Raw genomic sequence first — 23,041 nt, 5'->3', positions numbered from 1 at the left:
TATTTCAAAATAATGCAAATTTTGTGTATAAAATTTAGCTCTGTTTTAAGAAAGGTTTATTTAAAAACGAAAAATTTGAGCACTGTTCTATGATTAACTGATGTTTCGTTTTTTTACACGGTTATTAGCAAAATGTAAAACAATACCTGTTACAACCGAGGCCAAACAAATATCAAAAAGCACCGGTTATTCGGAACTAAAACACCGGTACTAGATTTACCGGTCGGTTTTTCCCATCCCTACTGTGGCCACGGGTCGCGTGGCACTAATGTGGATGCGGAGTGTTCAGCTGACGCAGCGGCGCGGCGAAGGGCGGCGTGATACCAGATGACGTCACCGGCAGTGTAAAACCGCGGAGCCGGCCGCGCGCGCGCCAGTCTGTTCCGCCGGCATGCCGCTGCTGCCGCCTCAGCTTCTGGCGCTGGCGGTGTCCGCTTTGCTGGCGGGCTGCTTCGCCGCTGCACCGCCTGGCAACGACACCGAGATCGACCCCCGGCTTTTGCTCACCACGGTCAGTGTGGTCTTTGTCCTGCTTCACCTCTGTACTAACCCTCCATAGTCCAGTGAAACTGTCAGAAAAAAAAGCCTGTACCTTGCAAAAGGTGGGGTAGAAGATTTTATTTTTTTAACTCGTTCATATTGTTGGAAAGGTTAGAAAACCAAGTTTTGCCAACAAAATTTATCTTGGGAAAACTTTCTGCAGTCAAAAAACTTCGAAAATTTCGAACTTTTTTCAGTTTTTTCAAAATATCTCAGTTTTTTTTGCTCCTATCGCTTTGACGTCTAATTTCTTTTTTAAAGAGCACAAAATTCCCTACAATTTTGATTTTTACCATTTTTTCTACTCCCGGTATCTAAGGCGCTACAGCGCGTCAAAAAATACCAATTTTTCAAATTTCGAGCAAAGTGGCAAATTACCTAATTTTTGAACACTGTTATTTCAGTTTCTATTTGTGTGGTATAAACATATTACTCATCATGTTATTCATTGGAATTTACCATCTCACTCTGCTGCAGGGCCAGGACAAACAGTATCATATTCAGTAACTACGAACACATTCACGTCGGATTGCGTGAAGTTTATTTGTGTTACAATATGTAATACGATTGCATGCAGGTGCCGTACATTTTCTACAGTTGATTGACGTTAATGATTAGTTATAAGAAAAAGTAGGTAGGAATTGTTCTTTAGCGGACAAAAGCGTATTTATTCTTTGGCGGGCGGAAGACAATAATCTCTAGTGATTGTTCAGAGCGCGCTGACAGCTATTAGCACACAGCAATAAGGGTCCTACAGTTTGGAGTCGCTTCCATTCAGTGTATGTTGTGGTGCTGAAAATGAGTATGTCTGACATGAATTTGTGTTTCATTTGCGAAAAAACTGTGGTGAGTGGTGGATGCAATGTGAAAAAGAAAGGACTGAGCACACTTATCGAATGTAGTGCTAAACGCAGGGAGTCTGCTCACACCCGTTTTTTGAAAACGCTCAGTGAAGTAATGGTGCATGAAGCATGCTACAAGAAGTACATTAATGAGAGAATGATAGCAGCTAGCCTTCGACATCCTCAGGAACCAACAGGCATGCTACATCGGTCGCAGGAAAAAGGTCAGTTCAAGTTCAAAGAGAAATGCTTCTTATGTGCAAAAGGGAATTCTGATGACTTTTTAACCAAGCTGTTAAGACTGCCGTATGCCAAACGAAATTTTGATGGAGGGTACCTTATCCACAAAGTGACTTGGACTCGAAATGTTTGCTTCAAGTCAATAGCCCAAAGCTATGTTTCTTACCTGCAACGTCAATTTCGATCTCAGTTTGCTATTGTATTTGATGGGTATCCATATGAGAGAGACAAATGTAGCACAAAGAGTGCTGAGACGATTCGTAGGTCCAAAAAACATTCTTCGGTTGACGTTGTGGTTGAATCAGAGGTGGTGAACCAAGTCCCTCAGGACAAGTTCTTGTACAACGAACGAAACAAGATGCGTTTGATCACACTTCTTAATAAGGAATTTCTGGAGTGTAGCGTTGAAATGCACCAGCCACAAGAAGATGCTGACGTTATGATTGTAACATCTGTCATTTCAAGAACCAAAGATTTTGGAAGTGTTGTCATTGTAGGAGACGATTTTGACCTGCTTGTGCTCATGACCGGTTTGGGGCAAGGCATTGAAAACTTATTTTTCTTAAAGCCAGGAAGAGGAAATGCAGAAGACAAGTGGTTTTCCACTGCATCTTTCAAGTTTGACAGTGAATATATTCTGTTCACTCACGCCTTTAGCGGATGTGATACAACATCCGCTTATTTTGGTCAAGGAAAAATTAAGTGCAGCAATATTGTTGCGAAAAATGAATACCTAACCTCAGCGCTTTGCACGTTCAATAAACCACATGCTACCTGTGAAGAAATAATAACAGAAACAAAACAGGTTACTATCGCATTGTATAGTGGAGGTGTCAGCAGTTCCCACACACTAGATCATTTGCGGTACCAGCTATTCGCCAAGTCTGCCACAAAAAGCAAACTGAATCTTGCACGGTTGCCTCTTACACTAGATGCTGCACAACATCATTCGTTGCGGACTTACCAACAAGTCCAAAGTTGGATGGGAAACTGGAAACCTCCTGAGAAATGGGGCTGGAATCACAATGACCACGGTCCAATAACCGTTATAATGAGCCAAGATCCAACACCTGAAGCACTTCTTCACATTGTTTCATGCTCATGCAAGCTGAACTGTGGCGGAGCGTGCTCCTGCAGAAAAGCGGGTTTGAAATGTTCTTCAATTTGCAAGAAATGTATTGGGGTCAACTGTGAAAACGTGCCAAAATTTTTATATGAAGACAGTGAAGAAGATGTTATGGAGGATGTTGAGGAAACCGCTGAGGCTGACTCGCTGTTTAAAGAAGAGGTCAAGCTGGGATCAACTCTATGTACAGACCCTGAATCCGTAACTCAAGGTATTTCTGGTGACACTGAGGAACCTGGCCCATCAAAACGTTGGAAGTGATGCTCATATCTGTCTCAAGTGCGCTAATGTGCGATATTACAAGTATTACACACCCAGAACTGTCAACATTTTATAGCAGTTGACAATGCATTTTAATTGTAATAAAGCTACTTATTTTTAATGTCAACTGTGTGGCTTTTATACACAAGAATAATTACCTACCTAATTAGGTTGCCTATTGCAGCTAATAATAGTTCAGTTTCCTGAGACAATTTATTATGTGTGCGTGTGTGTGTGTGTGTGTGTGTGTGTGTGTGTGTGTGTGTGAGTCTATGTCTCTTAATGATGTATTTTTATATTTACAGTTTTACAAATACCAGGGCTGAGGTGGCCCATAGTGAACTTCAGGTAGTGATGTAAGAATTACAATAGTTGGGTGCCCAGCAATCCTCATGTTGCATACAGAGAAATTGAATACTTGAAAGTGAGGTGATGATGTATAATGTATTTATACTACACAAACAGAAACTGAAAAAATAGTGTTCAAAAATAAGGTATCTTGCCACTATGCTCAAAATTTGAAAAATTGGTATTTTTTGAGGCGCTGTAGCGCCTTAGATATTCGGAGTAGAAAAAAATGGCAAGAATCAAATTTGTAGAGAATTTTGTGCTCTTTAAAAAAGAAAAGAGACGTTAAAGCAATAGGAGCAAATGAAACTGAGATATTCTGAAAAACGGAAAAAAGGCCGAAATTTTCCAAGTTTTTTGACTGCAAAAAGTTTTTCCAAGCGAAATTTTGTTGGCAAAACTCGGTTTTCTTATATTTCCAACCATATGAACGAGTTGAAAAAATAAACTCTTCTACCCCACCTTTTGCAAGGTATTTCTGCAATTTGACTGGACTACCAATCTATATCCCGCATTAGCTTTTAATTTGTGATAGGGATATCGACCCTTAATGCTGATACCGGTATTTTAGTTCTGAATAACCAATATTTTTCGGCATTTGTTTAGTCTCGGCTACATTATGCACCCGGTTATTGGTAAAAAAATTGTTGTGTCAGTTGGTCATATCAGTGGCGCTAAATATTTGGTTTTTAAACGAGACATTTTTAAAACGGGTAATGTAGATTCGTAAATTTTCCATTGCTTTGAAATATTGGGTTATTATGGAAAGTGAGAAAAACGATTAATAACAACGCCGACAGTTAGAAAGGAGCAACACGCACATGATACACTGAAGTTACAAAAGTCATGGGATAGGGACATGCATCTACAGGGTGTTACAAAAAGGTACGGCCAAACTTTCAGGAAACATTCCGCACACACAAATAAAGAAAAGATGTTATGTGGACATGTGTCCGGAAATGCTTAATTTCCATGTTAGAGATCATTTTAGTTTCGTCAGTATGTACTGTACTTCCTCGATTCACCGCCAGTTGGCCCAATTGTAGGAAGGTAATGTTGACTTCGGTGCTTGTGTTGACATGCGACTCATTGCTCTACAGTACTAGCATCAAGCACATCAGTATGTAGCATCAACAGGTTAGTGTTCACCACGAACGTGGTTTTGCAGTCAGTGCAATGTTTACAAATGCGGAGTTGGCAGATGCCCATTTGATGTATGGATTAGCACGGGGCAATAGCCGTGACGCGGTACGTTTGTATCGAGACAGATTTCCAGAACGAAGGTGTCCCGACAGGAAGACGTTCGAAGCAATTGATCTGCGTCTTAGGGAGCACGCAACTTTCCAGCCTATGACTCGCGACTGGGGAAGACCTAGAACGACGAGGACACCTGCAATGAGCGATGGCAATTCTTCGTGCAGTTGACGGTAACCCTAATGTCACCGTCAGAGAAGTTGCTGCTGTACAAGGTAACGTTGACCACGTCACTGTATGGAGAGTGCTATGGGAGAACCAGTTGTTTCCGTACCATGTACAGCGTGTGCAGGCACTATCAGCAGCTGATTGGCCTCCACGGGTACACTTCTGCGAATGGTTCATCCGACGATGAGTCAATCCCCATTTCAGTGCAAATGTTCTCTTTACGGATGAGGCTTCATTCCAACGTGATCAAATTGTAAATTTTCACAATCAACATGTGTGGGCTGACGAGAATCCGCACGCAATTGTGCAATCACGTCATCAACACAGATTTTCTGTGAACGTTTGGGCAGGCATTGTTGGTGATGTCTTGATTGGGCCCCATGTTCTTCCACCTACGCTCAATGGAGCACGTTATCATGATTTCATACCGGATACTCTACCTGTGCTGCTAGAACATGTGCCTTTACAAGTACGACACAACATGTGGTTCATGCACGATGAAGCTCCTGCACATTTCAGTCGAAGTTTTTGTACGCTTCACAACAACAGATTCGGTGACCGATGGATTGGTAGAGGCGGACCAATTCCATGGCCTCCTCGCTCTCCTGACCTCAACCCTCTTGACTTTCATTTATGGGGGCATTTGAAAGCTCTTGTCTACGCAACCCCGGTACCAAATGTAGAGACTGTTCGTGCTCGTATTGTGGACGGCTGTGATACAATAGCCGGCCGGAGTGGCCAAGCGGTTAAAGGCGCTACAGTCTGGAACCGCGCGACCGCTACGGTCGCAGGTTCGAATCCTGCCTCGGGCATGGGTGTGTGTGATGTCCTTAGGTTAGTTAGGTTTAAGTAGTTCTAAGTTCTAGGGGACTGATGACCTTAGAAGTTAAGTCCCATAGTGCTCAGAGCCATTTGAACCATTTTTTTGTGATACGCCATTCTCCAGGGCTGCATCAGCGCGTCAGGGATTGCATGCGACGGACGGTGGATGCATGTATCCTCGCTAACGGAGGACATTTTGAACATTTCCTGTAACAAAGTGTTTGAAGTCACGCTGGTACGTTCTGTTGCTGTGTGTTTCCATTCCATGATTAATGTGATTTGAAGAGAAATAATAAAGTGAGCTCTAACGTGGAAAGTAAGCGTTTCCGGACACATGTCCACATAACATCTTTTCTTTCTTTGTGTGTGAGGAATGTTTCCTGAAAGTTTGGCCTTTCCTTTTTGTAACACCCTGTATATAGAAGGCGGGAGTGTCGTATACACAAGGTATAATGGGGCAGTGCAATGGCGGAGCTGTCATTTGTGCTCTGGTGACTCATATGAAAAGGTTTTCTATGAGATAATGGCCGCAAAACGGGAACTAACATTGCCATCGACCTTCACTTAACGATACGTAACCAACACGGATTCAGAGAATATTGTTCCTGTGCAACGCAGCTAGCTCTTTATTCCCATGTAGTAATGAGTGCTGTCATCAAGGGATCTCAGATCAATTCCATATTCCTAGATTTCCAGAAGGCTTTCGATACCCTTCCTCACAAGCGACTATTAATGAAATTGCGTGCATGTGGAGTATCATCTCAGTTATGTGACTGGATTCGTGATTTCTTCTCACAAAGGTCACAGTTCGTAGTGACAGACGGTAAATCATCGAATAGAACAGAAGTGATATCTGGCGTTCCGTAAGGTAGTGTCATAGGCCCTCTGCTGTTCCTGATTTACATAAATGATCTAGGTGATAATCTGAGCAGACCCCTTAGATTGTTTGCAGATGACGCTGTAGTTTACCGTCTAGTAAAATCATCAGACGATCAATTCCAATTACAAAATAATCTAGAGAGAATTTCTGTTTGGTGCGAAAAGTGGCAATTGGCACTAAACGTAGAAACGTGAGAGGTCATCCACATGGGTACTAAAAGAAATCCGATAAATTTTGGGTATACGATAAGGCGCACAAATCTAAGGGCTGTCAATTCGACTAAACAGCTAGGAATTACAATTACGAGCAACTTAATCTGAAAAGACCATATACATAATATTGTGGGGAAGGCGAAACAAAGACTGCCCTATGTTGGCAGAACACTTAGAAGATGCGACAAACCCACTAGAGAGACAGTCTACGTTACACTTGTCTGTCCTCTGCTGGAATATTGCAGCGCGGTGTGGGATCCTTACCAGGTAGGATTCACGGAGGACATCGAAAAAGCACAAGGAAGGGCAGCACGTTTCATGTTATCGCGCAATAGGGGTGAGTGTGTCACTGATATGATCCGCGAGTTAGGGTGGCAGTCATTGAAACAAAGGCGGTTTTCTTTGCGGCGAGATACTGTATATTTATGAAATTTCAATCACCAACTTTCTCTTCCGAATGCGATTATATTTTGTTGACACCTACCTACGTAGGGAGAAATGATCATCATAATAAAATAATGGAAATCAGAGCTCGAACGTAAAGATTTAGGCGTTCTTTTTTCCCACGCGCCATTCGAGAGTGGAATGGTAGAGAAGTAGTATGAAAATGGTTCGATGAACCCTCTGCCAGGCACTAAGTGTGAATTGCAGAGTAACCATGTAGATGGAGATATAGATGTAGACAGAAAGGAGCGGCGTTTACTTAGAGGTGTCAGTGCTAACAGGCAAGCAGCACTGCGTGAATAACCGCAGAAAACAATGTGGGACGTACAGCGAATGTATCTGTAAGGACAGTGCGGCGAAATTTGGCGTTAATGGGCTATGGCAGAAGATAACCGACGCAACTACCTTTGCTAACAGCACGACATCGCCTGCAGCGCCTCTTCTAGGCTCGTGACAATATCGGTTGGATCATAGAAGACTGGAAGACCGTGGCCTGGTCAGATGAGTCCCAATTTCAGTTGGTTGGAGCTAATGGTATTGTTCGAGCGTGACGCAGACCTCAGGAAGCCATGGACCCAAGTTGTCAACAAGGAACTGTGCAAGCTGGTGCTGGCTCCATAATGGTTTGGGTTGTGTTTACATGGAATAGACTGGGTTCCCTGGTCCAATTGAAACGGTGATTGACTGAAAATGGTTATGTTCGGCTACATGGAGACCATTTGCAGCCATACATGGACTTCACATTCCCAAACAATGATGCAATTTCTATGGATGACAATACGCCATTGCATCAGGCTACAATTGTTTGCGGTTGGTTTGCAGAAGATTCTGTACAGTTCGAGCGAAGTTTTGGCCACCTATATGAATCCCATTAAGCATTTCTGAGGCATAATCTAGAGCTCTATTCGTGTACAAATTCCTGCACCGGCAATACTTTCACAACTATTCACAGCTGTCGAGGCAGCATAGCTCAATCTTTCTGCCGGGGACTTCTAACGACTCGCTGAGTCCATGCGACGTAGAGCTACTGCACTTTGTCGGGAAAAGGAGGTCCGACCCGACACTGTTTTAGGAGGTATCCCATGACTTTTGTCACCTCAGAGTACTAGAATCGATGCAGCATTCGCGAGACAATAATGCACCTGTTGGCCTTCACCACCCAGAAGCAGAGATTTTTTCGTTTACTGGGAGCAAAGTAAGAGTTGTAAGCCAAGTTTGTCATTTCTAATCCAAAAATATTTATTGTTGGTAGGAAGTTCTGTGACTCCTGAAAGATTGATACCGCCTTTGAGTGGTCTTGTTTCTGATGAAAGGAGTTGCCTTATATATCAACACGTTGTAGAAAGAGTATTTATAAACAAATTGGACAATAAATATTGGCCTTTGGGTTAATAATTTACTGAATTTTTAACTACTGTTGTGTACTTGCTGCCAATGGCCTTGCCGCAGTGGTAACACCGGTTCCCGTCAGATCACCGAAGTTCTACATCTACATATATACTCCGCTAGCCACCATGCGTGGTGTGGCGGAGGGCACAATTCGCGCCAAAGTCATACTCACCCCCCCCCCCCCCCCAGTTCCACTCGCGGATCGCACGAAGGAAAAACGACTGTCTGAACGCCTCAGTAGGAGTTCTGATTTCCCTTATCTTTGAGTGGTGATCATTGCGCGATTTATAAGTTGGTGGTAATAATATAAGCTCTACATCCTCGGCGAAGATCGGATTTCGGAATTTAGTGTGCAGCCCTGGCTAATTGTACCAGCCAAGAATCTTGCTGCTCTTCTTTGGGCCTTCTCAATCTCTTGAATCAGACCCAACTGGTAAGGGTCCCATACAGACGAACAATACTGACTGGACGAACTAACGTATTGTAAGCAACTTCTTTTCTTGAAAGACTGCATCGCTTCAGGATTCTACCAATAAACCACAATCTAGAGTTCGCCTTGCCCATTACTTGTGTAATCTGATCATTCCATTTGAGATCATTTCGAACAGTCACACCCAGATACTTTACGGATGTTACCGCTTCTGACGACTGGGCATTTATTTTGTACTCGTACATTAATGGGGATTTTCGCCTTGTTATACGCAGTAGGTTACACTTACTAATATTGAGAGATAACTGCGAGTCATTACACCACATATTTATTTTCTGCAAATCCTCATTGATTTGTTCCTCACTTTCGTGTGATAGTACTTCCCTGTAGATTACAGCATCATCGGCAAACAGTGTTGTAAGATGGCAAGAACTATGCCCCTTACATGAAGTCATTAAAGATCACCTACCTCATGTTGAGCGAACAGTAGGGCTGAACAAAATGACTGACAAGGCACAATGCATCTTGTAGAGGGTATAGTATGGACGTATTGGAATAATTAATGTCGGGTGATGGTTTTAAAGTAATTCACACGACATGAAAACTTTGTGGAAACGAGTCGATTTACTGGACGCTAGTTTACCCCAGGGAAGTATTTGACTGTGGCCGGCCGGGGGAGCGGCTAAGGGAAGCGACAATAAGCAGCTTAGGGCGGCTCAAGCTCTAAGAAAGCGGTAACGGTGCGCGGCCTCCAGCCGCCTTAAGATGAGTGACAGTGAGTGGGTGGTTGACCCCGACTCCATGCTGGTTTACCGGGAAACAGACGGAGAACTTGTACGCCTGTTGATAAATGTCCGTTGTCCCGTTTTCTGTGAAACATGCGAGAAAGCCGTGCAAAGCTACGGTGGAGCGGTCAACAGAGGTCAAAACATGCATGTTCGTGACTATAGCAACTTTACGCTGAATTCACGGTCCACAGAGTCTGAAGCAAATCAGGTGAAGAGCAACAGAATGAAATACGCCGGCCTCCGATGGGAACGTAGGACCAAGGAATTTGAAGTACTCTCCTGGGAGTCAGAATTCCGGAAAACTTGGTGTTGTGCAGATGTTAACCTTGATGGGTGGTCTGGGAGGAGCTAAATAACGGAAGTTGAGAGGAAGGGAAATATTGTGGGAATTTGTTCACTTCCCAGAGCAGGCACTGGTCGGCGCTGGGAAGCGATGCATAATTAACGCGAATTGCGCTCCAATTGGCGTAAGTGATTTTGCTGGAGGGGAAACTGAAGCGAAGAGCGGACTGTGAGAAGTCTCCGTAGAGGTCTTCCATTCCCAGCTTGCCTAGAGTGCGGACATGGCGTTCTTTACGCAGCTTGCCTGAGAGAGAGTGAGCATCTCTGCAGTTTAGGACTTAGCAAACGGAATGATTGAGCTTGGAGATAGAAAGTTTTCGTTCAGCTATGTACTGAGCAAGATAGCTAGAAGTGAATAGACGAGCACAGCCTTGCAGCACCACGAGGTCGGCCGACGTCCGCACGACACCACTCCGCCATGCTGATTTCGGTGATATTGCGCCCGCTCTGGCCACTGATTAATTTGTTGGATCACGTCGGCAAAGTTTCCACGAGTGTTTCATGGGCCGCATATTGTAGAGTTCTTCTTGCACTTCGCATTACGCTTGGGTCAGTCGATAGGAATTACTTTTGATTTATCGCGCTTTACTTCACGCAAACGCAATTTATTACAACCGCCTGTTAGGAGAGTCATGTAATATGATGACTGAAGGTCGTGAGTTAAAATAAATCTGTGCCAATCGACTGCATCTGTTTTCAATGAAGTAGTTGAAATCCCAACTCACATTCTTAATTAATTTTATGTTCAACATTTGCATCTGGTGTTCGATAGCTGAATATAACATCAATGTGCACCCCTTTTTAATTAAAAGGGGTCAATTCTGAACCAATTAATGTCAACACTGCCACCGCAGTTCAATCAGGAGTCACAGGGCCTTATTACTTTCTTTGCATTATCTGACATTGCGGCAGTTTTGCACTCTCTGTTCATCTGTTAGTCAATTACCTGGGGTGAACACACACCAAAACCAGATAAGTGACGGGTGGGGTGTTACAGTGTAATGCCGCTGTCAACACTATCAACCAGATCGATTATGTAAATCGTAAAAGCAGAGGACCTATTACGCTGCCCAGGGGCACATCTGAAGTTACGCTTGTTTCTGTTGAAGTCACTCCATTCAGGACGACATACTGCTGTCTGCCTGTTAGAAAACTTTCAATCCAATCGCATATGTCATCGGATAGACCGTAAGTGCGCACTTCCTGGAGCAAGCGACAGTGCGGAATTGAGTCTAACGCCTTTCGAAAGTCGAGAAATATGGCATCAACCTGAGAGCCGATATCTAGAGCCTGTTGTATATCATGCACAAAGAGGGCCAGCTGTGTCTCGCATGACCGCTGTTTCCTAAAAACCGTGCTGGGTCGTGCAGATTAGCTTCTCAGAGCCTAGAAAGGTCATTATGTCTGAACACAAAATATTTTCCTTGATTCTACAACAAATCGCTGTCAGTGAAATTGGCCGGTAATCATGTGCATCCGATTTTCTACTATTTCTATAGATTGCTATGACCTGAGCTTTCTTCCAGTCCCGTGGAACTTTCCGCTGTTTCAATGGTCTCTGATAGATGATGGATAACAATGGTGCTATATTTGTAGCGTAGTCAACATATAATCTTACGGGGATACCGTCTCGGCCAGATGCCTTCCTGGCGTCTAAGGATCTTAACTGTTTTACAATCGCGGATACACTAAACACTATGTCAGCCATCCTTGCGTTTGTTCGATAATTGAAAGGGGGAATGGTGCTGCAGTCCACTACCGTAAACGAGTTTTTGAAAGATAGGTTTAGAATTTCGGCCTTCTGTTTATCATCATCCGTTACATTACCCGGACTGTCATCAAGAGAAGGTATTGAATTATTTGTCGCGTTCATAGATTTTACGTACGACCAAAATTTTTTGGGGTTATTTTTAGAATGTGCAGATAAAATATTGCTTTCAAATTCGTTAAAAGAATCTCTCATTGATCTTTTGACAGCTGCTTTCATTTCGCCTAATTTCTGTTTGTGCAAAATTCTGTGCTTTCTCAGCAACTTCCTAATATATTTGTTGTACGAAGGTGGATCCTTTCCCTCCCCTATACTTTTGCTAGGCACATACTTATCTAGCACGTGGTGGACAATACCTTTAAATTCCAACCAAAGATGCTCAACAATTTTGTGTCCCTCGGTGAATACTTTTTTTTTGTTTGGCAACTTCCACTGACATAGAAGCCACAACGACATTATGGTCGCTAATACTTTCTTGTAGATTAACTTCCGCAAAAAGATCAGGTCTGTTTGTTGCCAAGATATCGATGTTCCCATCTCGAGTTGGTTTTCTAACGAATTCCTCAAGATTGTATGTTGAGAGCGCTCCTAGAATAAGCGCTGTTGGGCTGGGCTAACCCTTTGATGGGTGATCATCCGGTCTACAGAGGGCTGTTGGCAAGTGAGGTGCACTCAGCCCTTGTGAGGCAAACTGAGGAGCTACTTGATTGAGAAGTAGCGGCTCCGGTCTCGTAAACTGACATATGGCCGGGAGAGCGGTGTGCTGATCACATGCCCCTCCATATCCGCATCCAGTGACACCTGTGAAAGGGGATGACACGGCGGCCGGTTGGTACCGTTGGGCCTTCCAAGGCCTGTTCGGACAGTTTAGTTTAATCGTGTAATTGCTGCTGGTAAATGTTCTATTTGGCCAACTGGCTTGTCGCAGTGGTAACACCGGTTCCCGCCAGATCAGCGAAGTTAAGCGCTGTCGGGCTTGGCTAGCACTTGGATAGCTGATCGTCCCGTTCTGTTGAGCGCTGTCGGTAGACTGGGTGCACACAGCCATTGTGAGGCAACTGGATGAGCTACCTGATCGAAAATCAGCGGCTCCAATCACGAAAACTGATATCGGCCGGGAGAGCGGTGTGCTGACCATATGCCTCTCCATACCCGCATCCGATGACGCCTATAGGCTGACGAGTAAACAACAAAAACGCTACAAATTGTACACCCAAGTTTATTATTTATCTGCCATTTGTATAAAATTAAGGCAATCGTAATAAATTAAAAACTTAACAATTCATTCACAGATCATAATAAAATTAGTAAGTAGTTGATCTGCAGTTGTGCCTATATAAAATGCCTTTATCTGCTTGCAGCCCTTGGAATCGGACAACACAGAACGAAAAATAGAGATCTCCAGCCTCATTTTTCACCCTGACAGTTTGTAATACCCAAATACTGGTATGATCTTCGATTACAACATGATTTTTGGTGTATTCAACCAAAAAAGGGTTCAAATGGCTCTGTGCACTATGGGACTTAACTGCTGAGGTCATCAGTCCTCTAGAACTTAGAACTACTTAAACCTAACCAACCTACGGACATCACACACATCCATGCCCGAGGCAGGATTCGAACCTGCGACCGTAGCGGTCGCGCGGTTCCAGACTGTAGCGCCTAGAACCGCTCGGGCCCCCCCGGCCGGCCGTATTCAACCCCTCATTACTTTTCGAAGAAAGCAGCGAGCGGTAGATGTGCAATGGTTTGCTTTTTTAAAACTATTTTATTTGGTATCTTGATTCTGCATATCTTGAAACGTATAATTTATCATAAGTCTGAGAGACTCTTTTAATTTTTCAGCCTTTGTCAACGTTTATTACTGGAAATAATAGCAATAAAAATGGAAAAAGCGGTTATTTCGTAAACCGGTTATTTTGAGCGGTTTTAACAGTCAGGTTAAACTGGAGATGAAGAAAACGATATATCTGAAAACCAGTCGTTCCAGTGATAACCGCTGTTCCTACTTTTAATGTGTGAGCCTTTTCATGGTCACCCATATCAAGTATTGTTCACTAGTAATTACGAGTATACTTTTGGGTTATGCCTCTTGTGGCTCCACTTTGGGCGATATGTGCTGGTGGATTCGTTATGTTAATCAGATTTATTAATTACAACAACTCTATTTGACTGTAGCATTTGCAGTTAATAATAAATAAAAAATTGCGTGCTTCAAGGGCACATTAAGAGTTTTTTTCACGAAATGTATCTGATTTGGACCACAACTAGATTGATAGTGGTTGCCCCTAAAAAACCTGTTATGAAACAGTCAATATCTTTCAACCACATTCTACCACAGGAAATGAAACAATAATATGCCTTTTGTGTTAACTAGTGATTACCTTAGAGTCAGGGGTTTTCAGGGTGTTACTAATTACTTTCGGACAAACAGAACGTCGTCCGGTGGACTTGTAAGTGAATGATTTAACGCAGTCATTAGCAGACAAACATTTCCCTGGTTGTATGATAGTATATTGTAATACGTAATGCTGTATTGTGTTGACAGACACACTGCTCACTAGGTGTGTATATTTTTATATTGTAGATCTGAGGATGGCCATTACTGACTGAATCGTCAAAAGAATTGATACCGTGATCAAAGACTGGAATAAAAAACATTTGAGACAAAGATTAATTTGTAGGCAAAGATGGCAGTGAGTTGCGCAGTGCTACACCCCAGAGAAAATCAGTGGCGACAGTGGTTCTGTGTGGTGTACCACTGATGGTGGACTGGGCCAGGTGTCCGCTGGCAATAAGTAAATGATGGTCATCACTTCGTGCACAGTCAATCGTGCATGACCTCCCAACAGGTGAAGAGGTGCCGTACACCAGTCTTAGTAATGAAATATCACACACCATAACGATCCCTTTATTGATGTTCTATAAAATTTGTTGTGGGCATGTCCTTACATTTGACTGGCCGCATTGGGTGCTTTGTCTCGCCAATATTATTATTTGTGAACAACTTTGTTTTCTGGTTTCAAAAAAAAAAAAAAATGGTTCAAATGGCTCTGAGCACTATGGGACAGCCGGCCGCGGTGGTCTAGCGGTTCTAGGCGCGCAGTCCGGAACCGCGCGACTGCTACGGTCGCAGGTTCGAATCCTGCCTCGGGCATGGATGTGTGTGATGTCCTTAGGTTAGTTAGGTTTAAGTAGTTCTAAGTTCTAGGGGACTGATGACCACAGATGTTAAGTCCCATAGTGCTCAGAGCCATTTGAACCATTTGAACCACTATGGGACTCAACATCTGAGGTCGTCAATCCCCTAGAACTTAGAACTACTTAAACCTAACTAACCTAAGGACATCACACACATCCATGCCCGAGGCAGGATTCGAACCTGCGACCGTAGCGGTCGCGCGGTTCCAGACTATAGCGCCTAGAACCGCTCGGCTACTCCAGCCGATTGGTTTCTGGTATCTAATAATCTCTTCTAGAGAAGAAATATTCTCACCAAAATTGTTCCCTTCTAAAAACATTCCAATGTAATCTTGGGCAACATTTAGTATCCTAGAATCTGCAAAACGCTATCTCGGGGTGAGTCGTCAATTTTTCAGGTCCTGTTGACTGTATCCACTGTACTACTATCTTAAAGCAGAGACAAAGACAACTGCTGAAGCCCATCCAGTCGGTTTAGTCATGGAATGTCGTTCAGTAATTTTCTCTGGCTGTCTCCTAGCACACAAACATCAGGGATGACTATGTATTTATTAAGATTTTGTTATCACCAAGATTGCTGACATTTGTAATTTTCACTGTAATATTAGGTGCACTCTATCTGAGCATCCTTTACAGTCCGCCGGCCGCTGGTGGCCGAGCGGTTCTGGCGCTACAGTCTGGAACCGCGTGACCGCTACGGTCGCAGGTTCGAATCCTGCCTCGGGCATGGATGTGTGTGTTGTCCTTAGGTTAGTTAGGTTTAAGTAGTTCTAAGTTCTAGGGGACTTATGACCTCAGCAGTTGAGTCCCATAGTGCTCAGAGCCATTTGAACCATTTTTTTCCTTTACAGTCCACTGTACGTCTGCACTCACAATCTGCCAGTTCCACATGCACCGTGCAGCATGTACCGCCAACATTTTCTCTCTCCCTCTCTTCTCCTCTTCTATTCCATTCGCTGTTCACGATAGCCTACATTGAAGTTCAGTGTGAGTATGGCGATGCCGTTTATTAAGCAAGATTACGCACAGCAGTTTCTCGAAGCGAGATGGGTTTTGTTCGCAAACGATAGTCACTCGATCATCTCTCGAACGAAACCAAATAAGTCAGAACGTTTCGAGTAGCGAAATTCGACAGCGGCTTCTACTGCAAGGCCGTTACTAGTCTCAGGGCCGGTTGAAGGTCCAAGCGGCGCAAGCCGGCTCGTGGGACGCCAAGCTGGGAGCGGCACCACAACTGTAAGAGTTCTTTACAGGACGTATCACAGTATTAGCAGCAGCCGCTTGGGCGACGTGTGCAGGACTTGTATACACTATGTCTGTTTCTACTTAAGACAACTAAAGTCTTGAAAGCGACGCACCGCGTGAAAAAAATGTTCTAGTTGTAAAGGTAATATTAGTAAACGGGACACCCGTCTGTGCTGCAGCTCGCCTCCTCCTAACCGCCCCTCTTGCGTTGGCGGAATCACCTTTCTGTTTACCCTCCCGCATTTATATTGCATTTTTGGATTATACTCCCAAAATGCGTACGATTTGCTCAAACCATTGATTTCCTTTTCACACACATACACACACACACACATACACACACAAAAGATAAAAAATCACAGAGACCTCTGAAAGATTCAGAACAACCGCCACGAACATCTTCAACTGTTCCACTGTCAGCCATCTCGTTTTTACACCTTCAATTGTTCCACTGCCCGCCATGTTTGTTTTTACACCTGGTAAAGCTGTGAAACAGTTACAGTGACAGTGGCAACTCAATATATAGTGTTTGACAGAGATGAAGATGGTTAAAAGGAAAATGTAAGTGAAACGTTATGTAAACAGACTCACACATAGAATTAAATAATTTCAGGCATAGAAATAACAAGTTTTCAAATCGTAATTCTGGCTAAAACAATTTGTATACTTTACGGTGTAAGTGGTTGCAGATGACAAACTGTGCAACAAAACGGTCTCTGTAGAAACAAAACACATCAGAAAAAACCTCACCATGCGGTAAAAAGGTATGAAATCGTAATTTATGTGCTTTTCAAATATCTGTAATTACGATTTAAAAACTAATAGCTACATGTATACAAACAGCAAAGAACACTCTTTAACAGATGAAACATAAAAGACCACTGAAGATGCTCCAACTGCAGTGAAACATGTTTGGGTTAAAAAACAAAATTTTGTTTTGCTAAAGGCGGACTCCATCCAAAAACATTGACATATCTGGAAAATAAGTTACTTGCGTGGTAACGTAGTTTTCTGTTCCCTACGGGGTTGATTGTGGTGTGTCCCCAAATAATCGACATGCTTGATTTCGGTGGCTGCCCTCGAACCCCGCCATAAGGGTGACTGATTTCGGTGTGTGTTTCCATCGAAGCTCCGTAACTTTCGCGCTGGTCCATACGCAGCTACCGGCGGAATAACAACCACAATCACAATAATAAGGTAAAATGTTCATCATGTGACAGTGGCAGGCGACCTGCCATTGATACTCACTGAGATCAATCAAAATGTTCAAATGTGTGTGAAATCTTTTGGGACTTAACTGCTAAAGTCATCAGTCCCTAAGCGTACACACTACTTAACCCAAATTATCCTAAGGACAAACACACACACTCATGCCCGAGGGAGGTCTCGCACCTCCGCCGGGACCAGACGCACAGTCCATGACTGCAGTGCCCCTGACCGCTCGGCTAATCCGAGATCAATCACCTCAATGGATCACGCTAAACGTAGTTTAAAAAATGATTCAAATGGCTCTGAGCACTATGGGATTTAACATCTGAGGTCATCAGTCCCCTAGAACTTAGAACTACTTAAACCTAACTAACCTAAGGACGTCACATACATCCATGCCCGAGGTAGGATTCGAACCTGCGACCGTAGCGGTCGCGCGGTTTCAGACTGAAGCGCCTAGAACCGCTCGGCCACTCCGGCCGGCAAACGTAGTTTCTAACCACACACTGAAACGACTAACGTACAATCAAATTTGGAACACTAAAGTAGATTTAGAACATAAATATCAATTGTTAGAACACAAAGCTTTACATCTACTTCGTAAATGAAATGTAGAATCAGATGCGTCGGTTGTTGATTGCAAGAACAGGTACACTTGACACTTGTCGATTACATCGCCATCTACCACTAACAGTAAGCAATGGTTTGAGTAAACTGTACGTATTTTTTGGCGTAGTATCCGAATATGCAATAAAAATGAGGGGCTCCCATTTGAAAATACAACGTTGACTCCGCCCACGCAAGTTAGGAGGTGGTCAATGGTAGTGCACACGGATGTCCCCTTTGCTAATATTAAATTTTCAACTATAACATTTTTTCCTGCGATGCGGCGTTTCGAGGTAGGCCTATCTACATGTCTTAAGTTAAAACAACCACTCTGTGTAAGATTGTATCAGTTAGCAGCGAAAGGGACACAGATGAAAGTGTACAGAGAAAATGGGGGAGGATAGGGGACACCAAATCTCAGATCGCTTGTGCGGGAAAATGTTCTCGAATTGGCCCTAACTAAACAACTGGTTTGTTCTTGTTGTGTTGCTTTATTTCTGGCCTCCAGTTGTGCCTAGCTGTGATCTCGATTTATCTATTGTGCCAAGAGAGCGGACTGTTAGAGCTCTGCTCCATCAAGAAGCCTAATTCTTATGTGAACCTAGAAATTTTCCTGGCTTGCGGAATACTCGATGACATTTCAGGAATGCAGCCGTTTGTCGTTTACTACCAAGAAAGATATTTCTTGTGGAAAGCTACCGAATATGACGGGAGCGGTCGAAATCTGGGTTAGCCGATGTTACTCTTCGCCGTCTCGTCGGAAGATGTCTGGTAGGTGACCAGAAGGCATGTCGTGCATGGTAATAAACGACGAACGGCTGCACTCCCGAAACGTCATCGAGAACGTGTTTCTTTTACAGACAAATGCCTCGCGTGCTGGTAATGAGACAGTCTCATACTGGAAAACCTTGATCAGAACCGGGGGACTGGAGCTATTTTTATTTCTGCGAAAATACAAGCTATTACAAAAATATGTAGATGTAGTGTGTGCTTGTGTATGTATCTACAGGGTGTTTCAAAAATGACCGGTATATTTGAAACGGAAATAAAAACTAAACGAGCAGCGATAGAAATACACCGTTTGTTGCAATATGCTTGGGACAACAGTACATTTTCAGGCAGACAAACTTTCGAAATTACAGTAGTTACAATTTTCAACAACAGATGGCGCTGCGGTCTGGGAAACTCTATAGTACGATATTTTCCATATATCCACCATGCGTAGCAATAATATGGCGTAGTCTCTGAATGAAATTACCCGAAACCTTTGACAACGTGTCTGGCGGAATGGCTTCACATGCAGATCAGATGTACTGCTTCAGCTGTTCAATTGTTTCTGGATTCTGGCGGTACACCTGGTCTTTCAAGTGTCCCCACAGAAAGAAGTCACAGGGGTTCATGTCTGGCGAATAGGGAGGCCTATCCACGCCGCCTCCTGTATGTTTCGGATAGCCCAAAGCAATCACACGATCATCGAAATATTCATTCAGGAAATTAAAGACGTCGGCCGTGCGATGTGGCCGGGCACCATCTTGCATAAACCACGAGGTGTTCGCAGTGTCGTCTAAGGCAGTTTGTACCGCCACAAATTCACGGAGAATGTCCAGATAGCGTGATGCAGTAATCGTTTCGGATCTGAAAAATGGGCCAATGATTCCTTTGGAAGAAATGGCGGCCCAGACCAGTACTTTTTGAGGATGCAGGGACGATGGGACTGCAACATGGGGCTTTTCGGTTCCCCATATGCGCCAGTTCTGTTTATTGACGAAGCCGTCCAGGTAAAAATAAGCTTCGTCAGTAAACCAAATGCTGCCCACATGCATATCGCCGTCGTCAATCCTGTGCACTATATCGTTAGCGAATGTCTCTCGTGCAGCAATGGTAGCGGCGCTGAGGGTTTGCCGCGTTTGAATTTTGTATGGATAGAGGTGTAAACTCTGGCGCATGAGACGATACGTGGACGTTGGCGTCATTTGGACCGCAGCTGCAACACGGCGAACGGAAACCCGAGGCCGCTGTTGGATCACCTGCTGCACTAGCTGCGCGTTGCCCTCTGTGGTTGCCGTACGCAGTCGCCCTACCTTTCCAGCACGTTCATCCGTCACGTTCCCAGTCCGTTGAAATTTTTCAAACAGATCCTTTATTGTATCGCTTTTCGGTCCTTTGGTTACATTAAACCTCCGTTGAAAACTTCGTCTTGTTGCAACAACACTGTGTTCTAGGCGGTGGAATTCCAACACCAGAAAAATCCTCTGTTCTAAGGAATAAACCATGTTGTCTACAGCACACTTGCACGTTGTGAACAGCACACGCTTACAGCAGAAAGACGACGTACAGAATGGCGCACCCACAGACTGCGTTGTCTTCTATATCTTTCACATCACTTGCAGCGCCATCTGTTGTTGAAAATTGTAACTACTGTAATTTCGAAAGTTTGTCCGCCTGAAAATGTACTGTTGTCCTCAGCATATTGCAACAAACGGTGTATTTCTATCGCTGCTCGTTTGGTTTTTATTGCCGTTTCAAATATACCGGTCATTTTTGAAACACCCTGTATGTGCGCAACGCAATCTCGCGGCACTTTATCGTCTGGATGGGAATCTGATGTAGCCCTTCTCGAATCCGAGTCATGTATCGTAAGCACCACACCGTACAGAACGGTACAACATTGTATTTAGAACAAGTGACAAAACACAGTTTAGTTTTGAAATATACATTGATCAAATAGAAGGTGAAAAGAAAAATAATAGGTGTGGTGCGCCCTCTGTGGAGCTAGAATATGCGACTGCTACTCTCAACGCGACTGTTTTTGGGCGTTACATCGTGTTAATCGTACAACTGCAGTAACAGTTTGATAGTCTAATGTTAGATAAATCAGTACAGTTCTAAATCAACTGTCATGTTTCCTTAAACTGAAACTCATCATCACATTTCTAGTTTCAAAGAACACCTGAAGCGCCAAAGAACTCTGAATGCGTTGTTATCTACGTTACCGGCGATGTGGAGAAAGTTCTTCCAAGGTTTTCAATGTCTACAGATCGGAGACAATAATGATACTGCAGTGATATCTAGCTATGCTTTAACCGAATGTCTACGTGCAGTTGTCTAAGGGTGTCAGCGAAGATGTGGCCTCAATGCTCTAGTTAGAAAAGAGAAAGAAGTGTCACTTGAAGGCAGTAGAAAATACTTTCCGACTTTGCGCACACACGAATCCATTACACGGACGTGTCACATTTCTGGAGCAGAATGGAAAGAACTGTTTCAAAATTAGTGTAAAAAACAGTGACTATATATGATATATTGATGACCGTGCAGCTTCTCTAGAATGAAATGATAATTAAATCGACACCCTAGCTGCAAACAGGCGTTGCATCATTAGGGACACGTTGAAAATGTGTGCCGCGAGCGGGCCTCGAACCTGGGATCTCCTGCTTACATTGCAGACGCTCTATCCAACTGAGCCACCGCGGTCACAGAGGATAATGCGCCTGCAGGGACTTATCCTTGCACGCTCCCCCTGAGACCCACATTCCCAACATGTCCACACCACTAGATTCGTAGCGCGCCTAACAGATGTTTGCCCATCACACTCATCACTCGTGGCAGAGTCCCGTACGAGTTGGGGCATTCTAGAGAAGCTGCACGGTCATCAATGGTATCTGTTCTTTCGGGAGCAGATACTACCTTCACATACAGTTAAAATATGGCTACTCGGCCATTGACCTTCTTGTGCGAACGCACACGCTATGCTCCAACTCGTACGAGACTTGGTAGGTTAATCTGCCACGAGTAATGAGTGTGATGGGCAAACATCTATTAGGCGCATTACGAATCTAGTGGTGTGGACACGTTGCGAATGTGGGTCTCACGGGGAGCGTGCAAAGGATAAGTCTCTGCAGTCGCACTGTCCTCTGTGTCCTCGGTGGCTCAGATGGATGCCGGCACGGTAGTTCAGCGTTTTCGGTCAGAGGGCTGCTGGCCCTCTGTAATAAAAAAAACTGGTTAAAGGGATCAACGTGAATGGATGTCTTGTGACGTCCGCGCAGACCAAACGCAACGAACAATCCCGAGTAAAGAAAAAAGAAAAAAAAAAGAGATGGATAGTGCGTCTGACATCCCGGGTTCGAGTTCCGGTCGGGGCACACATTTTCAACATGTCCCCAATTATGTATATTAACGCCTGTTTGCAGCTATGGTATCGATTTAATTATCAAAACCATGAATGTTCTGCTGTATCATTTGAAAACTGGAGTGCGATCTGGACATTGGCAGACTGACCACTAAACAGGTCCTGCTTTTATTTTCACTTACGCCTAAGTCATTGATTCCGCTCTCGTGCAAACATCAATGTCGTAATATGTAGTAGAAATCGATAAATTAAAAATTACAATAGTGAAATAAGACCAGTAACACCCCGCCCCTTTTCCTTTAGCAGCGATATCGACAATATGTCTCAGGCATACGGTGTACGATAGCCGTCCGCGTTAGGTTTGGTCACGATAATAACACACTTACGATAATTCGTTAAAAACCAGATCCTATTACGCTGATCGGATTCTTCCATAATACTTGTACCCAGTAGCTTTAGTAACCTCTCACGGTCGTTCTGTATTAATTACATCTTCGAGGAATAATAGTAAAACTTTCACTCTTGGTAGATTATTTTACCATTCTACTCCTGGACGCAATATCTGTCGTCTTTCCGGAGAAATTTGTAATATTGTACTTATTCTCTTCTACGGATCTGGGGCACAAACTGGTATAAAATGAGAAATATGTAAGCCAAATCTCGTTAAATTGGCGTAATCTAGATTCAGTATTCTTTCGTTGTTATGATTCCCAGGGATCACACCCTCCATACCAGATCAGCAAAGAGCGCAACTTCATAGCAATGTCTCTGCTTTTACGTAATGTCAAATAATTTCA

At 43.7% G+C, this 23,041-nt stretch overlaps 1 protein-coding gene across 3 annotated transcripts in view; it reads left to right on the top strand.

Moving 5' to 3' along the window:
* Nucleotides 1-381: 381 nt before the first annotated feature.
* The window catches only part of LOC126195219 (lipase 1-like), a 226,308-nt gene continuing 203,648 nt past the window's right edge, over nt 382-23,041 (top strand). For all 3 annotated transcript variants that reach the window (XM_049933738.1, XM_049933739.1, XM_049933737.1), the window contains exon 1: nt 382-511. In XM_049933738.1, coding sequence (XP_049789695.1) covers nt 392-511 — 120 coding nt within the window. In that variant the 5' untranslated portion in view covers nt 382-391. The remainder of the gene's footprint in view (nt 512-23,041) is intronic.

The sequence above is a fragment of the Schistocerca nitens genome, chromosome 7 (assembly GCF_023898315.1).
Source record: "Schistocerca nitens isolate TAMUIC-IGC-003100 chromosome 7, iqSchNite1.1, whole genome shotgun sequence".
Classification (NCBI taxonomy): domain Eukaryota; kingdom Metazoa; phylum Arthropoda; class Insecta; order Orthoptera; family Acrididae; genus Schistocerca; species Schistocerca nitens.
Note: the sequence above shows the minus strand (reverse complement) of the source record. Positions and strands in the feature narration are given on the sequence as shown.